General features: G+C 44.9%; 1 protein-coding gene across 2 annotated transcripts in view; it reads right to left on the bottom strand.

Annotated features, from left to right (window-relative positions):
• Positions 1 to 24744, bottom strand: part of LOC120943730 (caspase-8-like) — a 71573-nt gene that overhangs the window by 31001 nt on the left and 15828 nt on the right. For both annotated transcript variants that reach the window (XM_040357213.1, XM_040357214.1), the window contains 2 exons: positions 17485 to 17584; positions 10393 to 10531 (listed from right to left, as the gene is read on the bottom strand). In XM_040357213.1, coding sequence (XP_040213147.1) covers positions 10393 to 10531; positions 17485 to 17584 — 239 coding nt within the window. The remainder of the gene's footprint in view (positions 1 to 10392; positions 10532 to 17484; positions 17585 to 24744) is intronic.

The raw sequence follows: 24744 nt of genomic DNA, 5'->3' as shown, positions 1-24744 counted from the left end.
ACTCACCTGTCCCAGGATCCAGTGGTATCCTCACCCGGGCCAGTTTCTTCACCAGGCTTGGATCCCCAGTAGAAAACGAGTCACTTTTTTGAAAATAAGGATTCTTGTCCTGGCATTTTAACTTAATGGATTAAAGAGTCACTAAAAGGATTTTTTTTTTTAGCTTAATAGCTTCCTTAACCTTACTGCAGTCCTGGTTTCATGTCCTAATTGTTCGTTTTTGCTTTGATGTTGCTGTAAATCCTCTCTGTTCTGCACACTTCCTGGTTGTCTGTTTCCTGATCGCCACAGTACTGGGAGATTTCTCTCTATGGTGACTAATCAAGGAGGTGTGATTACTGTGTGTAAAACGAAACTGGATTGGTGCTGAGGAGTTTTAGACAAAGTATCACTTTGTACATCAGAGAACCAGGAAACAACAGCAAAAACGAAACTAAACTGCAGGCACATTATATGATTGATTTTTATCTATCTATTTTTAATCATTTTTAAAAGGAATCAGTTAACTATTATGTCTCTAGAGCCTGTAAACAGTAATTTCAGACAATTTTTTTTTTCCTTTAGTGACTTAATTTACATTAATGCTAATAATGTTTGAATTGTGCTTCATTTGTGATCTGCACTTTATTTGTTCCTCTTTAAATTTCTAGATACAGTATGTCTCAATGTTGGTACTCCTAACACTAGAATAAAACCACATATGTGTGTACAGATATGAAATAAATACACAAAGCACACCAAGATTTAGGTAAGAGAGATTCACCCTCACATCTTTTCCGGTTTACAGTGGTTTTACTAGACAGGTAGTCACAGGAACTCTACAACAGGGCCACGTAGTGGATTTTAAAAGGATTACAACGATTGATCCTTCAGTCATATAAGCTGGCTGGATATGCAGAATGTGGGTGGGTGCAGTGTGGTACAGTGGCAGTAGCACACACTCAGTCCAGATGCAGTTGAAAAACTTGTATTGAAGCTACTGGGAAACACTCGCGGATAACAGCAGAATGTAGCAGAGCAGGTCTTAGTCATGCTGACACTGTCTTGAGGGGCGGAATGCAGTCTGGCTGGTCCAGGTATCCCCACATGACTCGTGTCTGTGGCAGTGAGTCCTTGTAGATTGCCAACTCTGGGTTACCCAGGGCGCAGAGTCTAAGCCCCAGCCTTCTTCTTCACCAGGGCCCCTGATGTTGGGGATGGCCTTGCAGCAAGCTGAAACCAGGTCGCAGCCACCAGGTATGCCTAGCTGAAGGAGCAGAGACCACTCGCATGTGCAAAGTAAACAGCTGGAGACAACAGGAGATCCAAGAGACAAGCTTAGGTCAGGATGGGCAGCAAACAAGCACAGACCGAGAATGAATCGGCACACAGGTAGTCAGGCACGGGATACACAAGTAGCAAGCAAACGGGAGCTCAGAGCACTGTGAAGTTGCTCAGGAAACATGGGCTACACTGAGCATGTCCTATATAGGCATGCTAACTAGGAGGTGGGCCAGGAAGTGATGGAAGGGAAGGAAATAAAAGCCCAGAGAATAACAGATGACGCCCATAGGTGAACACAGCCAAACCACACATGTGAAAGGAATCAGGGTAGAAAAAGCACTATAGCAAGGAGGTAAGAATACACAGGTAGGAAACTGCAGGCTAACTTGTGACAGTTCCAGACAGTCTGTGGTACTTTCTGGGGTAGTTGGACTGTCCATGGTGTGCTTGGGATTTTAACTTCAAGAGTGTCAGGAGCCAAAGGAGAGGGGGCAGGTACCATTCCTCGAGCACCTCCTGTACTTGTGCAATATCTGTAGAGTTGAATGGATATCTGTCTTCAATTGGCTTGGTAGAGCAATCGCCACTTGGCACACAAGGTCTCAGTAGGTTACAGAGGAGGCGTTTCTTAGTGGGATTAGGCCCTTCCGAGACTACATTGTACACCAGAGTTGGAGAGAAGGGCTGCTTTTCCACCTGATAAGGGGTATGTTCTCATTTGGGTTCCAGTTTGCTACCTCTCTCATTTTGGGAATTTTTCACCAACACCCAGTCCAAGTGTTGGACATGATTCTCAAAAGCCTTGGAAAAAAAGATGATAGCCGCTCATAAATATTTGGCCTTCCCCAATACCATCAGTGATTCCTTTACCTGAGGCAACAGGTAAGCTTCCCTGTGGTTGCAGGTGTTCTCCCGAATTACCCTGCTTTGCAGCATGTTTAGATGCAAGTCCTTGAACTTCTGGCACAGAGCTGGGGGGTACCGCTCCCGGGTTCATGGAACATCCGCCGTATGAATTGGGCAGTCAATAGCTTTTGTGTGTGTAAAGGAAAAAAAAACTGCGCTAAACCCTATAAACTAAATAAACAAGTGAACAAATATGTTGTGAATTAATAATAATCAGGATGGTATAAAAAACAAAAATAAGTGAAGTGGTGCAGCAACTAAAAACCTTAAATATTCAGTCCATAAAAGTGTAAAACAAAAAATAGTGTGCTACCACATAAATATCAAAAAAGGGGTGAAATAAGTGTAAAACCTTAAATGACATAAATGAGAGAATATCTGGAAGATATAGATACAATATATACAATGTCCCAAACAAACAATTAGGGATCCAAAAATAATCGGAGTAACTTCAGAATTCCTGGTATCCACAATTACAACTTGCCTGCAGGTAAGATTTTCTGTTCATCAAAGAAAATAAGGCAATCACCGCCGCTTTCCAGATCTGTTGGATCTCAGGTTATAGAGATCAGAAAGGCATGTCAGAAGACCAACAGCCAGATAGGGATCAGCACCTGAGGATTCCAATGAAGGTGCTATGCAAAACTCCTTTTTCAATGGATTTTACACATCAAATGAATATATAAACTTGTTCACCATACTGGTATTGGTATAAAGGCTTCACGGTGCAGTTCATTTAAAAGATTTATTGCTCAAAATCAGAACATAACACCAAACAAAATTCAAAAAGCACAACCACAGCACGTAGCCTGACCAGCTCAAGTATAATAGCGTCTAGGGTAATGACTCCACCCAATACATTTCCCCACATAAGGATTCTTCAGGGAAAGGAGATCATATGAGCTGGAATGAGAGAGTGTGGAGGCTTTTGGGGCCTTTGAGGGAGCTCCCCAGTCTGGGAGGATGACCTTGGGCCTGGGCTCAGGTGCAGTCAGGAACACATGAAGAGGTCCTGAAAATGTCCTGTACTGGAGGCACAAGAGAGCAAGGAGAGGACAGAAGACCTGGGCCCGTTTTGAGGGCATTCGTAAGGAATGGCAGCTAGGGAGGTCCATCTACAGGGACAGAGTGATGGTTGCCAATTTGGCACAGCCTACGAAGAGTCACTCTGTCTCCATCAGGGAGGAAGGAGTGTCAGGAAGAGATTACCCGACCCACACTTTTATTCTTGAAAGGACTGTTGGAGGTACAGCCATCATAAAAGTGGTCACATGGACTGCTGGGGAGTTGCAGTGTGAATGTGCTTCTTTTCCCTGGCTTTGCAGAATCAGACCAGCCTGCCACCCTGTTGTGCCCAGTAATCCTTTTTCCTGTTTCAAGGACACTAAGGGTGAGGTCTGTTCCTTGAACTAACTCTTTAAGGAGCATGTTTGTGTCAGGAACGTTACTTACCGAGGCCGAGATGCCAAGGGCGGCTCACCTTTGCGACTCGATGCGATCCACCCGTTGGAGTTTGAGACAGAGGGAAGGACGCACCAAGAGGCACCGGGTCCAGTGGCAGGAGGGAATCCAAGGTGGACCGGGAACTGGATAGCCAAAGCTCACTGGAGGCTGTTCAGAAGCACACAGGAAATAGTCCAAACAGAAGGTGCTCAAACAGGGACAAGGCTGAAGAATAATCCAGAGAACAAGCCGAGGTCAAGGGGTTGAGAAGTCAGATAGTCCAAAGTTCAAGCCGGGGTCACAGGGTTGAGGAGAGCAGCAATCCAGAGAGCAAGCCAAAGGTCAGGTAAAACAGGATATCCACAGATAAGGTTTCCAGTAGCAAATACTCCAAACACTGACAACGAACCAGCAATTTGCAAGGAGGAAGGGGCTGGCTTAAATAGGCCGCTCAGGCCACTGATTGGTCCAAAGTAGCACAAGTTCAGAACCAGGCTCCGACGGACAGCAGGAAGAATATCACTGAGCAGTGGCTCAGAGGCAAAGACCTGGACCAGCAACGCAGAGGCCCTGGGTTCAATTCCACCCAGAGCCAACTGGGGCACGACCACGCCTCGCTGTTTGGCACAGTAACGATCATGACAGTTCCCCCCCCTTAGAAACGCCCTCCGGGCGTTTAAAGGAGCTTCCTCATAGGCACTGTCTTTAAGGTCCAAACCACCCTCTTCACTAGAGTAGCCAAACACATCGTCCGACAGGAGAGATATGTTGCCATAGGCATCCATGCCATACACACAGTTCTCATCCAACCCATGGGGAAACAAAGCACCAACGACAGAGTCCGAAGACTTTTTCTTTTTCTTTTTGGACTTCGTTGCTTTTGAAGTTCTGGTAGGGGGTGCACTCACCGCTTGCAAAGCTCGTTCAAACACTACTAGATCCTGTTTACGGATCATAGTACGATTTGAGGCATATGCACAGTCAGGTGGAAGAACTTCACATGGGGACACATGATCTGGAACTTCAACTGGGGACACCGGAACTGAAGACACAGGAACTGGAACTGAAGACACAGGAACTGGAACTGGGGACACCGGAACTGAAGACACAGGAACTGGAACTGGGGACACCGGAACTGAAGACACAGGAACTGGAACTGAGGACACCGGAACTGAGGACACAGGAACTGGAACTGGGGACACAGGAACTGAAGACACAGGAACTGGAACTGGGGACACTGGAACTGGAACAGAAGACGCTGGAGCCACAGGAACTGGAGACACAGGAACTTCAACTGGAGACACAGGAACTGGGGACACAGGAACTGGAACTGGAGACACAGGAACTTCAACTGGAGACACAGGAACTGGGGACACAGGAACTGGGGACACAGGAACTGGGGACACAGGAACTGGGGACACAGGAACCGGAACTGGAGACACTGGAGCCGGAACTGGGGACACTGGAGCCGGAACTTCAACTGGGAAGGTAGGTACAGATTCTGAGGTAGAGAAAAAACTCCCAATAGTACCCACCTGAAGAACCTTTGGCCGAGGTGGGCGAGTTGGGCAGAGAGATATTAAGTGCCCGCTAGCACCACAATAAAAACAGAGTCCAAAGCCTCTCCTCCGCTCTCTTTCGGTCTTAGATAGGCTGGACCGGATGGCCCCGATTTGCATGGGTTCCTCATCCTCCAAGGTAGGCGTGTGTGCATCCACAGGAATGTCAAGACTTTGTGGTGGGGGAGCTTCATGGCTGGGCACATACAGAGCTTCATAACTTGGCACACGCTGGACTGGCTTGATGTCATATCCATACTGGGGCTTCCTGTCCCTAGATACACGTAGGCCACGTGAACTGAGAGCAGACCTGGGAGCGCTGGTCCTCTTGGAGACAGGAATGTATGAGTCCAGAGCAGACATGAACGTCTCCCAGCTGTCCAAGACTGGACTTTTTTCCTGCAACAGCAGATGAGCCCAAGATTTGATTTGCCCTGTTAGTAAGTTGATGGAAGCACGAACCTTAACATAGTCCGTGGCATAGGTCCTAGGTTTAAGTGTAAACAACAGCTCACAATCAGTTTTAAAACACAAGAAGGATGCACGGTTACCATCAAATTTCTCTGGCATGACAACAAATGGCTCAGAATATGCTGGTTCCGGGGCTGGGCGTGCTGTCCCTTTAAATATTTGAACTTCTTGTTGTAGTTCCAGAATGGTATGGTTCAGGCTGGAGACTTGCAGAGCCAGGGAGGTGAGCATTTTGTACAAGTCCGCGGACTCCATGTTATTGGTCAGTCCATTATGTAAGGGCTTACCTTCTTGCAGTTTTTGAATGGCATCAGTCAATACAGACACCTGTTGACACAGGGCTTCAAAGGGTGAGCGTGCCCTGTCGGCCTCGGACATCTGGCTGGTTCGTAATGTCAGGAACGTTACTTACCGAGGCCGAGATGCCAAGGGCGGCTCACCTTTGCGACTCGATGCGATCCACCCGCTGGAGTTTGAGACAGAGGGAAGGACGCACCAAGAGGCACCGGGTCCAGTGGCAGGAGGGAATCCAAGGTGGACCGGGAACTGGATAGCCGAAGCTCACTGGAGGCTGTTCAGAAGCACACAGGAAATAGTCCAAACAGAAGGTGCTCAAACAGGGACAAGGCTGAAGAATAATCCAGAGAACAAGCCGAGGTCAAGGGGTTGAGAAGTCAGATAGTCCAAAGTTCAAGCCGGGGTCACAGGGTTGAGGAGAGCAGCAATCCAGAGAGCAAGCCAAAGGTCAGGTAAAACAGGATATCCACAGATAAGGTTTCCAGTAGCAAATACTTCAAACACTGACAACGAACCAGCAATTTGCAAGGAGGAAGGGGCTGGCTTAAATAGGCCGCTCAGGCCACTGATTGGTCCAAAGTAGCACAAGTTCAGAACCAGGCTCCGACGGACAGCAGGAAGAATATCACTGAGCAGTGGCTCAGAGGCAAAGACCTGGACCAGCAACGCAGAGGCCCTGGGTTCAATTCCACCCAGAGCCAACTGGGGCACGACCACGCCTCGCTGTCTGTTTGGCACAGTAACGATCATGACAGTTTGTTTGGGAAGGTGACCCTCCCATCACAAAATCCAAAGAGGACTGTTGCTTCTTTATGCTGTGTTTTTCTCTTTTAATGCTCTGTCTGCAGGTCATAACCCCCTTCTAACAGAAAGTTTGTAAAGTGAACAGGTAACTGGTAGAATAGGATGATTGTTGCGTTTTCAAAGGAAGCCTTCGGATGGGACGGCTGTCTATCTCCGGCAGGAGTTATGGATTCTGCGGACTGAGGACTTCCCTTGAGGGGGAGATGCTCTGGTCCATTTTATTTGAACGATTACCTAGTGGTAGGGATTTGTAGTTAGGAATGCAATGTGTATGCTGTAGATACTGAACAAAATAATCTTCTATATTATTTATTTGTATATATGATTCCCATCCAAGTTTATTCTCCTTTCCCCCTCCTTTTCAATTTATGGGATGCCCTTGCTTCTGGGCCCAGGAGCCATTTTTCTAATTTTCCCAGCCAAGGGACTGGCTGGATTTTGGTGGGAGGTGAGTGTAGCACCCTCTAGGTAGGTAGGTGCTAGAGTTAGGATTTTTGGAGGATAGGTACATTTAAGCAGAACTGGAAAAAACGCATACCGGTATATTGAGAGTCCAAGGGCTGCGCACCCCAAAAATTGCAACAATAAAATTGGAAAAGTTCCCCCAGGGGGTTTTTAAGCGACATAGTGTATTAAATTCAAAAGATGAAAATATATTAAAATCTCACCTTTTATTGTACAATGAATGAAAAATAGTTAAATTTAAAAAGGTGATCTCTGGTTAAAAACATTATTGAAATGATCAACAATACAGTACAGTACATTATATGCCGTTGATAAATTAGCTTCCATATGAGAACCCTGACGCGTTTCGAGGTAAATTTAAGCAGACCTGGCTGGTTGCTAGGCCTGTTTGTTTTCATTCTGGGCTAGGAGTGACAGAGGGTAGCAGCTGGTGGCTCATAGGCAGAATCTCTGAGACCTCCATCTTATTTCTAGCTTATTTCTAGCTTGCTAGAAAGATCTGGAAAGATCAAATACTGCAAATATGGACAAATACTGCTAGCTGTCCCTGGGGAACCAAGTGTTGTGACTAGAAGTGACAGTCTGCAGCAAGTGATCAAGCTGGAGGAGTATGTACAGGGAGTGTACATAGTTGTTCCAAAAAAAAATGATTGCCGTTTATTCACGTTGGGTAGCCCATATCTCCCATCCCCATCCAAGTTATACCCCTCAAAAAAAAATAGTTAATTGACTGCTTTATGTTTGGAAGTCCTAAGAGTGAATACAGGGTGACAGACAGACCATAATTCTCTGCAGCCCCTACAAGGGTACCGCTACACTTGTCATAAATGTTATTCAACATATGAACTCCTTAGAATAGCTTTTTTGGCCACACTTCTCTTGTGGGCCACAAGAGTGTTCTCCTGTGACCCAAAATCAGATGACAGTGGGCTAAAGCCCAGTTTTGGCTGACCTTGGTTCAGGCTCTGGAAGGATCCCGACAATAATATCGGGATCCACCTAGATGCCTTATTGGCAGCTGGCTCAGCCTTTCAGTGTGCTTCTGAGAGTCAAGCCAGCCGCTCACACTCCCTCTTCAGCCCTGGGCTCCAGTGAGTGCTGGAGGGGCAGAGCAGAGATTGGTGTCTGACAGTCACTGCTCTATGTTCAGAGTGGACCGAGAACTGAACAATCGCTTTGGCATAAAGCGGATGGGGGACAGCAGATTGATGCTGCAGCAGTATATATGTTTTTTTTTCCCCACACTTCTTTTTTTACAGATATTTTAAACTAAAAAAAAAAGGGATTGTAATTTGTGTACAACACATATATACCTTTAAAAAATTGTGAATAAGAGTGATTGATGTGTCCTCTGTTGAATCTGGCACCTCATCCCTATAAGTTATATTACAGGGTTGTGAGAGAAAATGGGAGGGATTATAGCGGTGCCTTAAACAAGTCACAAAAAATTATAGTCAAATCAGTAAATAAATATAAACATTTTATTGATAATACAAAAGTAGTATTAAAAACATTAACGGTAGACTAGAATTGACATGGGTTGTTACAAAGTCCCGACATGTTTCGGCAAATCGTTGCCTTCCTCAGGGGTATGAATCAATCAATGTATTTTGTACAATCTATTAAAAGATACATACAGGTAATTAGTTCAGAGAATATGAAAAAATTAATGATTCAAAACAGGGCTGAGTTCTCAGAGAATAAATGAACAAACATGGATCCAATGTGTGGAAAATAACCATTGTGAAGAAGCTGAGACAAGCGCTGTACCTACCCTGGGTCCACACAGGAAGCAGAGCCAGATGCAGCAAACTGCAAAGTCACCCAAAACACCAATCAGACCTTAGTGTGGTTGCAGGGGGCTAGTATATATATATATATATATATATATTGTGAGTGTAGGACCCTGTGCTGTGTGAGGAATTACTGGCTTACGCCAAATTCTGGAGAAAAAGACACACTAATTGGACAGCTGTGTGTCCAGCTATATAGTTCTGATCTGACATGACTCAGGGCCCCACCCCACAGACAGGAGGTCTGTACCCGGGAGCCAGGTGAGCTTCCATCTCTATGAGAGGAGAGAGAGGCTGCATGGGTTGCAGCTAGAGCATGCATATCTGCAGGAGGCAGATGTCGGCTAGTGTCTGTGTGAGAAAAGAAGATTGATGCTGTGTGCGTCAAAGAAGCTCAAACGCTGTGTGCGAATCAGACGCTGTGTGCGAATCAGATGCTGTGTGCGGCTGTTGAAGTTTGCAAGATACAGGAATGTTGGAACCCCCCTGCGAGGGCTGTGGGCACATGCACACCACCGGAGGCACACACACGCTTCAATTTGCCAGCGGGGGAGCCAATCAGCGGGTCCGGGGGACTCGATGTCCGCCAGCCACCCGCGATCGTTCCCCGCAGTGATAGAATGGGGCTCTTCCTGTGTAAACAAGGTAAATATCCATTCTGACAGGGGAGAGCAAACAGATACTGTCTTTCTGCTATGCAGGAAGATGGATCTGTGTGTTGTCCCAGTGAGCCCTTCCCCCATACAGTTAGAACAAACAAACAATGAGGCAACCAGTTAACCCCTTGATCGCTCCTGATTATAACCCCTTCCCTGCCAGTGTCATTAGTACAGTAACCGTGCATTATTTTAGCACTACTGTAGTCACTGGTTCCCAAAAAAGTGTAAAAAATGTCCGTTAGGTGTCCGATCTGTCCGCCCCAATGTCGCAGTCCCTCTAAAAATCACTGAAATAAATAATAAAAATGCTATAAATCTATTCCCTATTTTGTAGTTGCGGTATCTTTTGCGCAAACCAATCAATATATGTTTATTTGGATAATGTTATAAAAAATATGTAGCATAATACAAATTGGCCTAAATTGATGAACAATTTTTTATTTATTTTTTTATGTTTTATAGCAGAAAGTAAAAATTATTATTATTTTTTTTTTAATTGTCGTTTTTTTTTTTGTTTGTTTATAGCGTAAAAAACACAGAGGTGATCGCATACCACCAAAAGAAAGCTCTATTTGTGGGGGGAAAAAAAGAACATCAATTGTGTTTGGGTACAGAGTCATGCGATTCGCAATCGTCAGTTAAAGCGACGCAGTGCCGTATCGCAAAAAATGGCCTGGTCATTAAGGGGGTACATTTTTCCGGGGCTGAAGTGGTTAATTAAATTACAGATACCTGGATTTTCATATGATCCAATTTTCAGAAGGACGTCTTCGCGGCCAATTGCAGTTAACGTTTTTTTTAATTTTTCCAAGTTACTTTCACTCAAAAATGCATCCTTTTCCATTTCAGTAATAACATCCAACATGGATACCTTAGCAATAAAAACATAAAAAACAGGGCCAAATTATTTCAAATATAGATGTGAATTTTAAATATACAACATTTTTAGTTTAGTTTGCAGATGGTGCCTTAATTTAGGTTTACAGTATGAAAACAAAATGCTGGAAATTAGAAATTTCTATTAAATTCAAGTGGTTGTCTGCAATCCACCAAATCCAGTCCTGTAATCAATTTGGCAGGGCCAAATATTCACAACCCAAAAGATTTTATTTTAAAATAAAAACCTGCTAACTTCTCCCACAAACTAAATCTGAAATATGGTCCTTTAAACCTAGCTGTAAAATGCCACACATGTACTCTGGTGTCAGTGAGCAAGGAGATAAGGACATTCAACATGTAAGAGCGGGTTTTCCGACGGGAAAACTGTGAGGAGAGCTTTTGACCGGGAATCCCAGCCGTGCGTATGCTCCCTCACAGTTTTTCCGACGGGAAAACTGCCAAAATAAAAGAACCTGCTTGCTTTTTTCCCAGCTGACTTTTTCCTGTCAGTTTTTGGCAGTTTTCCTATGGGAAAAACTGTGAGGGAGCATGCACATGGCCGGGATTCCCGACCAAAGCTCTCATCGGAGTTTTCCCAACGGGGTAAAAGTTACCAAGCAGGTTCTCGGTTTTACCCCTGGGATTTCCGACGGATCTTTCCCGTCTGGAATCCTGCTCGTGTGTACTAGGAATAAGGGTCAGGGGTAGAGGGGTAGTGATAGTGATAGATCTTCACAGCATACTGGGAAGTTTTTGCAGATCACATCTGAAAAATCTCTGTTTGGGCACATTGACACAAAAGTAGAACTGATGCCACAATATAAAAGTGTATTTTGTGACCCATACGTAGTCATGTATTCTAGAGACATGGGAAAACATTGTTTCATTCATTTCATTCATGCAACATTCTTTCATTCTTTTACATTTTAAATTTTTTCATCAGAATTCCAACATGTTCCTCTGTAAAATTAGCAAACATTTTAAAGTAGGTCAGGAGTATATTTTAGGGCTGGTTCACACCAGCAACGCGAGGCTGCTAATGTCTGCTGTGTAGGAGCAGTAAGGGTGATGAAGGGTAAGGGTTTCATTTTTTTTTTACACTTCATTCAAGTCTCCATACAGCAGCATTTTGCATTGTGCTGCACTTAGATGATATGTGGTGCTGTGCTATGTGATGCACTGCGATAAAGTGATGCCTGCAGTTATTTATTATTTATTTAGTTGAATGCATGTTTTATCATTTAGCAATCTTACGAGAGATTATTTAAAAATGATATAAGATATAAAATTATATAAGATACAATTAGGGACATTGAACCATTTATGTAAAAAAAAAAAAAATTCAATATCATCAGTTCATTCAATTCAAAAAGTGAAACTCATATTATACAGATTCATTACACACAGAGTGATATAGTTCAAGAATTTTTTTCTTTTAATTTTGATGATTATGGTTTACAGTTAGTGAACACCCTTAATTCAGTATTTTTAGAAAATTAGAGGACTGGATGGATTGTTTGCTGCCCCCACCAAAAAATATACCACCAGCCGCCACTGCTTGACAGTTATGCAGAAGACCGTCATTGACCCCCTCCACAAGGAGGGTAAGTCACAAAAGATCATTGCTAAAGAAGCAATCTGTTCACAGAGTGCTGTATCCAAGCATATTAATGGTAATTTCAGTGGAAGGAAAAAGTGTGGTAGAAAAAGGTGCACAAGCAACCTTGAGAGGATTGTGATGCAAAGGCCTTTCAAGAATTTGGGGGAGTCTCAAGGAGTGGACTACAGCTGGTGCCAGTGCTTCAAGAGCCACCACACAGATGTATCCAGAACATGGGCTACAACTGTCACATTTCTTGTGTCATGCCACTCCTAAACCAGAGACAACTTCAGAAGCGTCTTACCAATCACTCTGTGTGTAATGAATCTATCTAAAATATGAATTTTACTTTTTGAATTGAATTACTGAAATAAACTTGCTATTTATTATGACAGTGCTACTGTATGTGCTATAATATTAATGTGGATATGACATGAAAGGATAACCTTATATCACACTTCTTAAAGTGGTTGAAAACCCTGTACTACCACTTTTACCTACAGGTAAGCCTATAATAAGGCCTATAGGTACAGTGAATATCTCCTAAACTTGAACAGTTTAGGAGATATTCACTGTATCCACATGTGCTGACGTCATTGGCACATGCGCACTGAAGAAACGGCTCGCTCGCACCGTTTCTTCAGTAGCTGTGCCGTGACCAGCAGCTCCTGCGCGGGTAGTGCTGTCACCGTGGCTCTGGCCATTACAGCGCCAAAACCCGAGAACCCATAAAAAAACTCCGGGAGATATGTCGCCAGTCACATCGCTGTGCGGGGACCACTGCAACAGCTTTGATCTAAGGCAAGTTTTTCAAAATGAGCTAGTATGCGATGCAGCTAGTACCCATGCTGAATAGAGAAGTGAGGGCATGTGGCAGCTTGGTACTTCTTTGTGCAATTTCTCTGGCTCCTTAACCGCTTCCATACCGGGCTGTTATACACACATCCATACCAGGCCTATTCTGGCACTTCTCTCCTACATGTACAAATCATAATTTTTTTGCTAGAAAATTACGCAGAACCCCCCAAACATTATATATGTTTTTTTTAGCAGACACCCTAGGGAATAAAACGACGGTCATTGAAACGTTTTATCTTGCACGGTATTTACGCAATAATTTTTCAAACGCCTTTTTTTTGGAAAAAAATTGTTTCATGAATTAAAAAAATAACAAAACAGTAAAGTTAGCCCAATTTTTTTGTAAAATATGAAAGATGATGTTACACCGAGTAAATAGATACCTAACATGTCACGCTTTAAAATTGCGCACACTCATGGAATGGCGCCAAACTTCGGTACTTAAAAGTCTCCATAGGCAACGCTTTGAAATTTTTTACAGGTTACCAGTTTAGATTTACAGATTTAGTGCTAGAATTGTTGCTGGCACTCTAACGCATGCAGCGATACCTCACATATGTGGTTTAAACGGCGTTTACATATGTCGGCGGGACTTGCGTGTGCGTTCGCTTCTGCGCGCGAGCTACTGGGGACAGGGGCGTTAAAAAAAAAAATTATTTCTTTTTTTTTTTTTTTTACATATTTTTTTTTTTTTTTTTACACTTTTTTTTTTTTATTTTTTTATTATCACTTTTATTCCTATTACAAGGAATGTAAACATCCCTTGTAATAGGAATGTGTGTGACAGGTACTCTTTATGGAGAGATGCAGGGTCAATAAGACCCCACATCTCTCCTCCAGGCTGGAAAGCATGAAATTGGTGAAAAAAAATTCACCGATCTCATGCTTACTGTTGCTTAGCAGCCGCAATTGCGGCTTTGTTTACTTACGGGGACCCGGGCGTGACGTCATCACATCGCGCCCGGGTCCTCCGACGGTCATAGAGATGACTGGTCATCTCTATGCTTCCTGCCAGCGCCGGACGATTCGTTCTCCGCCGCTATGATCATTCTTACGTTGTGCAGAATCGCCGGCACAAGAGAAGGATATCTGAATGATGCCTCTAGCTGCAGGCATCATTCAGATATCCACCCACAAAGCCCAGGAAGTCATATGACGTCCACCCGGATCGTTAGAGGTCCGTTGTGGACGCATTTTACAATGGGCCTGGAAGTGGTTAATGTGATTGCAAGTCATGCTTTTAATCAATAAAATTTGTTTTATGGGATACACTATTATTATTATTATTATTATTATTATTATTATACAGTATTTATATAGCGCCAACAGTTTGCGCATCGCTTAACAAAATGAAGGCAGACATTACAGTTACAAAAGTAATCAGAGGGCCCTGCTTGTTAGAGCTTACAATCTGAGGCTTTCTTCTGTTTTTTTTTTTGGTGAGCTTTGGTTTGAAGTGAAATATCCTGTCATCCTGCATATCCATTGGATACACACCTGTAGCAGCCATCTCGGACCCCAGATAGTTTTGAGTCTTCATTGGCCCTTGTACTAAGGGCCTAGTTTTAAAGGCTAAACTGACCTTTGTTTTCACCTTCTTTTCTGTTTTTCTTTGAATTCCAGCTCCCCTATGTACCAATATAGCATTAATGTACTTCTTTTGCAAAAATAAAATGGCTTTCTATTAATTCTACACACACTTACCTCACTCTCTTCAAAGCTGTTTAAACACATTGCTCCATTACGTATGCCTTGGTTCCTGGACAGACTAATAGGTCAGGTACAATTGTGTAAAGTTACGGCGGCGTAGCTTAGCCTGTTTAGGCTACGCTGCCATAAATTAGCTAGGCTAGTAATGATCAGGGCTTTTTTTCTCAGAAAATAGGTGCAGGAACTCAACCACGACCCGTTCAGATTTCACAAACAGTAGAAGGGTCTTAAAGGGGCATTAAATACCAGAATTGCATTACATGCAGAGTGCAGAGTTCAGAGTTCAGGGGGTTACAAAGCTGTCACTTGTAAACACAGAAACCAGACTTTTGTGTTTACAAGTGATTGTGGTGAGCAGGCACCAAAGGGTCTGAGCCAGAGGTGGTGGAACTGAGTTCCCCCAAGTTCCCCCTGAAAAAAAGCCCTGGTAATGATTCTCAATATACTTGCCTGCTAATCTACGGAGGTGTAGCCTAAAGCGGGTGGGCGTAAGGGCGCCAAATTCAAATGATTTGGAGGGGGCGTGTTTCATGGTAATGAGGCTTGACCTCACGTTTTTGACATTTTTTGTCACTGCGCATGCGCCGGGCGACTACATTTCCCAGTGTGCATTGCGGTTACGTACGCCGCACGGGCCTATTGATTTCGACGTGGACATAAACAACGTAAATCCCGATTCGCGGACGACTTACGCAAACGACGTAAAAATTTCTAATTTCGCGGCGGGAACGGCGGCCATACTTGACATTACTATTCCACTAGAGCCTAGCTCTAACTTTACGCGGCCTATCTCTTACGTAAACGGCGTACTGATAAGCCGGCCTGACTCTTTGTGAATCTACCTAGAAGTCATGACACAGGAAGAAGTTGACCTGCTGATCTCCTTAGCACACATCCTGCATCATCTACCTTCTACTGGTCAACTCCTTCCTGTGTCATGACTTAAAATCTGACCAGTAAGTAAGGCAGAAGTAATCGAGCAGTGTGTTTAAACAGCTATGAAGAGAGTGAGTTATGCATGTGTACAATAATGGAAATCCGTATTTTTGCAAAATAAGTACACTAATGCTTTATTGTTACATAAGGGAGCTGGAATTTAGAAAAAAATAAAAGGTGAACTTTTAACCACTTCAATACCGGCTTTAAAACCCACCTCCATACCGGGCCTATTCTGGCACTTCTCTCCTACATGTACAAATCATCATTCTTTTGCTAGAAAATTACTCAGAACCCCCAAACATTATATATGTTTTTTTAGCAAACACCCTAGGGAATAAAATGGCGGTCATTGCAACTTTTTATCTTGCACGGTATTTGCGCAATAATAAAAAAAAATGGTTTAATGAATTAAAAAATAACAAAGCAGTAAAGTTAGCCCAATATTTTTGTAAAATATGAAAGATGATGTTACGCCGAGTAAATAGATACCTAACATGTCATGCTTTAAAATTGCGCACACTCATGGAATGGCGCCAAACTTCATTACTTAAAAATCTCTATAGGCAACGCTTTTAATTTTTTACAGGTTACCAGTTTAGAGTTACAGAGGAGATCTAGTACTAGAATTGTTGCACATGCTCTAAAGCACGCGGCGACACCTCACATGTGTGGTTTAAACAAAGTTTACATACGTGGGCGGGACTTACGTGTGCTTTCGCTTCTGAGCGCGAGCTACCGGGGACTGGGGTGTTTTTAATTTCTTTTTTCATTATTTTTTATTTTACGTATTTATTTATTTTTTACACTTTTTTTTTTTTTTTTTTATCGCTTTTATTACTATTACAAGGAATGTAAACATCCCTTGTAATAGGAATAGTGTGTGACAGGTCCTCTTTAAGGAGAGATGCGAGATCAACAAGACCCCACATCTCTCCTCCAGGCTGGAAAGAACGAGATTGTGAGAAAAAATTCACAGATCTCATTCTTACTAGCCGCAATTGTGGTTTGTTTACTTACGGGTACCCGGGCGTGATGTCATCACATCGCGCCTGGGCCTCCGACGGTCATAGAGATGACTGGTGACCATCTCGTCACCAGTCATCTCTATGCTTCACATCCGGCGGACGGCGATCATCTCTCGGATGGCAGCGGGAGGGGGGATGTCCCCTCCCGCCGCCTATAAGAACGATCAAGCGGTGGAACCGTCGTTATGATCATTCTTACGGTGCGCAGGATCGCCGCCGGAAAAAAATGATATCTGAATGATGCCTCTAGGTGCAGGCATCATTCAGATATCACCGCACAAAGAACAGGACATCATATGACGTCCACCCGGGATAACAGATCCGCTTTTTGGACGTCATATGACGGCGTGCAGTTTTAAAGTGGTTAAGGTGAGTATACACCTATTGGGGGATTCTTAGTGTCAGTCCAATGTGTGCTTTTCTGGATTAATATTTCTCCTTGCAATTTTAACTCCAACACTGGTCACAAATAAGTTTGCATGGGTCATGAGTGAACACAATCTTATATAAACTTGATTTTTATTGATGTTTGTCATTTTTTATTGACTGGTTGTGCACATCGATTGTACTTTTTATATTGATCATTCACACATAAGTTCATATGGATCATAATTGAATATGATTTTATATCTTGTGATCTGTTATATTGCTTTTTGCGCTGCTCAGAGTAGCAGTAAAAAAGCATATCCCTGTCTCCCAGAGCATGGGTGCAGGCTTATCCTGATACCAGTGCAGAGGGTTAGTAAATAGTGTTGTTGTTGTTGTTGTTGTTGTTAAATGTTTCATTTATAATTCTTAATAAAAGTCTCTTACGTCTTCTTGCTTCATTATGGCTTTTTCATGGTACATGTGAAACGTCACCTTCTTCACATCATCAGAATCTAAATCTTGTGAAATGTCAAATAGCATTGACCTATAAGATTCAAAAAGAAAATGCAATTCCTTATATTTATTACATCCTAAAAATGTTAACAAATAGTTTCAGTTTACTAATCCTTAAGCCCTGGTTTACATTGTGGTGATTTGGCATGCGATTGACATGTCAAATCACATGCCAAATCAGCTGCAATTGCCGGAAATTGCACCATCCTAATCGGTGCGGCGATTTCCAAAAGTAGTTTCTGTACTACTTTTGGCGATTTCGGGGTGCGATTTCCATTGAGATCTATGTAGAAACCCACACAGATGTCTCTGAAATCGTCCACGAAATCGGGACTGACATGCAGGAATGAAATCGTGCGAGTTCAGTATGATTTCATTCCTGCACGAAGTGTGAACACAGACAGAGGCGGCTCTAGGCTTTGTGAGGCCTTAGGCAAATCTTATGCCACGTACACACGATCATTTTTCGGGTTGTAAAAAAAACGTTTTTCAAAAATGTCATTTAAAGTGATCGTATGTGGGCTTCAGAGCGTTTTTCGGGTTCTGAAAAACGTCCCAAAAACATTTCGAACATGCTCTATTTTTTCACAACGTTTTAAATGGGTTGTAAAAAATGGTTGTGTGTGGGCTTTAACGATGTGAAAAACCCACGCATGTTATGAGACGGGAGCGCTCGTTCTGGTAAAACTAGCGTTCATAATGGAGATGGCACATTTATCACGCTGTAACAGACAGAAAAGCGAAAATCGTCTTTTACTAACACGAAATCGGCTAAAGCAGCCCAAAGGGTGGCGTCATCCGAATGGAACTTCCCCTTTATAGTGCCGTCGTACGTCTTATACGTCACCGCGCTATGCTAGAGCATTTTTTTTCACGATCGTGTGTAGGCAAGGCCGTTCCAACGATCAAGTTGAAAAAAACTATAGATGGATGCGGCGCCCCGACGACGCAACTCTATGCGAAACATGTTGGCGACCAGCATCAATTTCATCTAACTAATCGCAGCATCTTTACTGTAACAGGGCAACAATTGATTTTTTTATTGTTTTATATATTTATAATACAATTTTTATTTTTTCTATAAAACATTCTACCTCAATTCATTAGCTCACCTATCCTTGACATCACGCACCAACAAAGTCCTGTTTTACTGATGTGGCTAAATACCCACTCGGTTTGTCTCGTCCTATAATTTTAACCCTTCAAAGGACTGGTGCAGTTGTGTCTGTGCTGGAAATCACCCAAACGCCTTTCAAATATTGAAAAAAACTTCGTTTTTTCTGGAGCCTGAAAAACGTTGTTTTTTACAACCCGAAAAATGATCGTGTGTACGCGGCATTAGACATGACTTGAGGCCCCACTCATGCCTATAATGGAAAAAAATAATGCAAACATTTTTCTGACCCCCCCACCATTTAGCAATTTCGCTTCCAATCCCAAAAAAAAAAAAAACGCACATAGACTTATCTAAAAAAAAAAAACTTTAATAATGTAAGCATTAAGATCTAGTTCACACTCACTGATTGCTCCAGGCTCACTGGTTGCTAGAGGTCACTGCACATCATTACTGCTTACTGATTGGTTTCTAGAGGTTACTGCACATTATTACAGCTCACTGATGGGATTGCTAGAGGTTACTTCACCTTTAATACCGCTCACTGATGGGTTGTTAGGTGTTACTTCATGTCATTACTGCTTACTCATTGGTTGCTAGAGGTTACTGCACATGATTAACGCTCACTGGTAGGTTGCTAGACTGCACATTATTACTGCTCATTGATTTGTTGCTATGGGTTACTGCTTATCATTATCACTCGCTGTTTGCTCACTGGGTGACAGGGCAGTATTATGGTGTGTGTGATGCAACTGTTGGGGTACAGTTCATTGGATGACAGGATGCAGTTTGGGGTGATAGTGGCAGAATTGGTGAGAGGCTGAGAGCATATCTCCCCTATAATGATAGGGGGTAGGGTGATAGGATGCCACAGGTGGGGTACAGGAGGGATGAGGATGATAATGACAGGAGGTAGGGTGGTAGTATGCCAGAGGTGGGGGACAGGGGGATGATAACAGGGGGTAGGGTGGTAGGATGCCAGAGGTGGGGTAGAGCGGGATGATGTGGATGTTGATGACAATGGGTGCGGTGGTAGGATGTCAGCAGTGGGGTACAGGGGGAATGATGATGAGGTGGGGTGGTAGGTAGCTGACAGTGGGGTACAAGGGGATTAAGATAATGATAACGGGGGTAGGGTGGTGGATGCTAGAGGTGGGGTATGTGGGGATGATGATGACAGGAGGCAGGGTGGTAGGATTTCAGAGGTGGGGTACGGGGGAAGGTGATTACAAGGGGGTAAGGTGGTAGGATGTTGGCAGAGGGGTACAGGGGGGGTGAAGACGATAGGGGGTGGTAGGATACCAGGCACATAAGGATGGAGATGATGATGATGGGGGTAGGTTTGTAAGAAGCTGAGAGTGGGGTACAGGGATGATAAAGATAAGGATAACAGGGGTAGGGTGGTGGATGCTAGAGGTGGGGTACATGGGGATGATGATGACAGGAGGCAGGGTAGGATGTCAGGGTTGTGGTACATCGGGGGATGACAGCAGGGGGTGGGGTGGTAGGAAGCTGGCAGTGGAGTACCAGGAGGGATTAAGATGAGAAGGATGACAGGGGGTGGGGCGGTACAATGCCAGAGGTGGGATACAGAGGGATGATGGGGATGTTGATGAGTGGGATGTCGGCAGTGGGGTACAGGGGGGGTGATGATGATAACGACATGGGGTGGTAGGCAGCTGACAATTGGGTACAGGGGGGTGATGATGATATGGGTTGGTAGGCTGCTGACAGTGGGGTACAGGGGGGGATGATGATGACGTGGGGTGGTAGGCAGCTGACAGTGGGGTACGGGGGGTTGATGATGACATGGGGTGGTAGGCAGCTGACAGTGGGGTACAGGGGGGTTGATGATGGCATGGGGTGGTAGGTAGCTGACAGTGGGGTACAGGGGGGAATATGATGACGTGGGGTGGTAGACAGCTGACAGCGGGGTACGGTGGGGGGTTGATGACGTGGAGTGGTAGGCAGCTGACAGTGGGGTACAGGGGGGATGATGATGATGATGGCATGGGGTCAGTAGGTGGCATCATATGCCGGATAGCATGCATATGATCACTCTGTGTGTGTGAGGTCACATAAGAGGAAGGCAGCGGTAATTCTCTGCGCCCTCAGTCAGGAGGTGATGTCACGGGATGTCAGTGTCAGGCATGGGCAGGACAGTTATACTGTACCTTTGAGGCCACGGGCTGTTAGCGGTGCTCGGCACACAGGCACAGCCCCCTCCTCTTTGTTTGTGTGTACAGAGGGGGAGGGGCCGAGGGGACCTTCTGTCCATGTGCCGTGGCGCTGCCTGCGATGATCTGAGGTACTGAATGGGGAGGGGGGTGTTTGCACCTGGGGGGATTTCACTGAAGGGGGGGTGTTTGCACTGAGGGGGGGGTTGTACTAAGGGGGTGTTTGCACTGAGGGGGTTTTCACTAAGGGGGGTTTGCACTGAGGGGGAGGTGTACTAAGGGGGGGTTGCACTGGGGGTGTTTGCACTGGGGGGTTGCACCGAGGGGGGGATTTGCTCTGAGGGGGTGGTTGCACTAAGGGGGGGGTGTCTGCACTGAGGGGGTGTCTGCACTGAAGGGGGTCTGTGTGACATGCAGGGGTCCAGAGGTGCAGGTGGCTGTGTAATGTAAAAGGGGTGCAGTGATGCAGGGTGCTGTGTAATGTAAAAGGGTGCAGGGGGCTATGAGATGTAAAGGGGTCCAGTGATGCAGGGTGCTGTGTAATGTAAAAGGGTCCAGAGATGCAGGGTGCTATGAGATGTAAAGGGGGCCAGTGATGCAGGGTGCTGTGTAATGTAAAGGGGTGCAGAGGGCTGTGTAGTGTAAAAGGGTCCAGAGGTGCAGGGGGCTATGTGATGTAAAGGGGTGCAGAGGTGCAGGCGGCTGTGTAATGTAAAAGGGGTGCAGTGATGCAGGGTGCTGTGTAATGTAAAGGGGTCCAGTGATGCAGGGTGCTGTTTAATGTAAAGAGGTGCAGGGTGCTATGTAATGTAAAGGGGCCCAGAGGTGCAGGGTGCTGTGTAATGTAAAAGGGTCCAGAGGTGAAGGGGGCTGTGAGATGTAAAGGGGTCCAGTGATGCAGGGTGCTGTGTAATTTTAAAGGGGTCCAGTGATGCAGGGTACTGTGTAATTTTAAAGGGGTACAGTAATGCAGGGGGCTGTGTACATTACACAGCACCCTGCACCTCTGGACCTCTTTACATTACACAGCCCCCTGCATCACTGGACCCCTTTAAAATTACACAGCACCCTGCATCACTGGACCCCTTTACATCTCACAGCCCCCTTCACCTCTGGACCCTTTTACATTACACAGCACCCTGCACCTCTGGGCCCCTTTACATTACATAGCACCCTGCACCTCTTTACATTACACAGCATCCTGCACCTCTGGACCCCTTTACATTACACAGCACCCTGCACCTCTGGACCTCTTTACATTAAAGGGGTCCAGTGATGCAGGGTGCTATGTAATGTAAAGGGGTCCAGTGGTGCAGGAGGCTGTGTAATGTAAAAGGGACCAGAGGTGCAGGGGGCTATGAGATGTAAAGGGGTCCAGTGATGCAGGGTGCTGTGTAATGTAAAGGGGTGCAGTGATGCAGGGTACTGTGTAATATTAAAGGGGTCCAGTGATGCAGGGGGCTGTGTAATGTAAAGAGGTCCAGAGGTGCAGGGTGCTGTGTAATGTAAAGGGGTCCAGTGGTGCAGGGGGCTACGTGATGTAAAGGGGTCCAGTGGTGCAGGGGGCTGTGTAATGTAAAGAGGTCCAGAGGTGCAGGGTGCTGTGTAATGTAAAGGGGCCCAGAGGTGCAGGGTGCTGTGTAATGTAAAAGGGTCCAGAGGTGAAGGGGGCTGTGAGATGTAAAGGGGTCCAGTGATACAGGGTTGCTATGCAATTTTAAAGGGGTCCAGTGATGCAGGGGGTTGTGTAATGTAAAGGGGTCCAGTGATGTAGGGGGCTGTGTAATGTAAAGGGGTCAAGTGATGCAGGGGGCTGTGTAATGTAAAGGGGTCCAGTGATGCAGGGTGCTGTGCAATGTAAAGGGGTCTAGAGGTGCAGTTGTGGAGAGGGGTACACAGTAGTAACAAAAAAATGGACCGAAGGACACAGAGCTCCCACCCCTCTTCGGAGTTAACATGGAACACTTATTACTTTGCTACAAAACTGAGGTACTCTCCATTTGGGAGGGGTTATATAGGGGAGGAACTCAATTCTAATTGGGTTTGTCAGTGTCCAATCACTTGTGGTGACTACATAACCCATTAAGTAATTAAGGCTCTGTGTCCCGTGATGTATTCCCAAGAAAAGATTTTACAGGTAAGCTGTATTAAAAATTCCTATTTTTATAGGCAGGTAGGCCTGTTGCCAGTAGGGAGGACACAAAGAGTAACCTGATTGACAGAGACTGACTGAGTATGGAGATCCAGAAATCTGCACAGAAGCTACAAATATACTATAAATATAGTCGTATACTGTCAGGTTATAAGGTATTGACACAGAAGTTAAAAGACCTTTTCACCTTCACTAACATATTTGTTCTTTTTGTTTATGATGCTATCACTTTGAATTGCTACTGAGTTCGGTAATAAGGTTGTGAATTTTACAGAACTGAATTATGCATAGTGTGCACCTGAAAAGGTGATCTTTATGGAATATGGTTACCCTTGGTCCCTGTTGTTGAGGGGTTTGTGCCCGGAAAATAGGAGGCCTCAGGCCAGGATTTACAGAGAAACACTTCAGTGTCCAGGCTCCAATTTAAGTCGCATAACTTAAGCATCAATCCAAAACAGAGTGCTAGAATGCTCTATGCTTGACTTGTGTGACTTGAGTTTGAACCTGTGCACTGTAATGTTTACTCTGTGCTGCCCAGGACCTTGGGACGATACTGGGGGAGGGCAATGAATTTGAATGCCAGACGTAGGGGCCACCATGTACTTGCTCCTGACCTGATCCCTGGAATTCTGTGTAGGGGTCAGAATTAAGTAAGAAGCAGAGCTCAGGGGATCAGGATTATTCATGACCCCTGAGCTCTGTGCATTACCCCGACATTCTGGGTATAATTCTGACCCCTGATCTCTCCATGTTATTTAATCCTGACTCCTGTATTCTGGGTGTTATTTAATCCTGACCCCTGAACAATCTGCGTTATTTAATTCTGAACTCTGTGCATTACCTAGTCCTGAACCCCTGTGCTTTACTTACTCCTGAACTCTGTGTGCTACTGTCACGTACCTGGTTATGAGCCTAACATGAAGAGGAAGGCGATCTCTTACACCTCTTTCTCAGTACCCCAGATAAGGTAGCAGGAGGCGCAAGAGCCTGGAGTGGCACAAGTGCCTGGCAGTTCTGGTGATGGCAGCTGAGAGATCTGTGTGCGCACTTGAATGCAGGCTGGACCATGAAGCAGGGCAGCAGGCACAGCAGGCTGGAAGACAGTCAGCATGCACTTGGCAGCATACAGGCAGCAAGCACTTGGCAGGCTGGCATATGGCAGACAGTGGGTATTTGGCAGACTGCAGGAGTAGGGATGGCCTCCACAGGCTGGACACTGAGCAGGATCAGGCAAGCCAGGTCGGTAACTAGCAGGTACATCAGGAACAGAGTAGCAGGCAGAAGAGTAGGCAGGTTCAGGCTGGAGTTGCCAACAGTAAGCAGATAGGCAGAGGGTTCAGGCAGGCACATGGTCAAAGAGCAAGCCAGGGGTTGGTTCAGGCAGAGTTCAAGTGTGGTCAGACAGATAGCAGAACGGCAACAGGAGATCAAGCACAGGAACAAGTAGCAGGTAGCAAAATGCTGTCAAATATAAGGCAATGTCCTAGTGTAGTAGAGAAGTTTAAATAGCCCACTTGGCGCCAATGTAGTGGATGGTGTGCGCACATATGGCTAACATAAATTCTCCATCTGCGCATAACTATGCACCTCGGCATATTTGGACTCACCTGACAATGCACCTGGGTATATTTTGTCTTTCCTGAAAGCTACCCAATCCTGACTGCTGAACTCTGTGCGTTAATTACTTCCCCAGCACTCTGTATTTTACTTAATCCTGACCCCTGCACTCTGTGTTTTACTTACTTCTG

The sequence above is a fragment of the Rana temporaria genome, chromosome 6 (assembly GCF_905171775.1).
Source record: "Rana temporaria chromosome 6, aRanTem1.1, whole genome shotgun sequence".
NCBI classification, from domain to species: Eukaryota; Metazoa; Chordata; class Amphibia; order Anura; family Ranidae; genus Rana; species Rana temporaria.
Note: the sequence above shows the minus strand (reverse complement) of the source record. Positions and strands in the feature narration are given on the sequence as shown.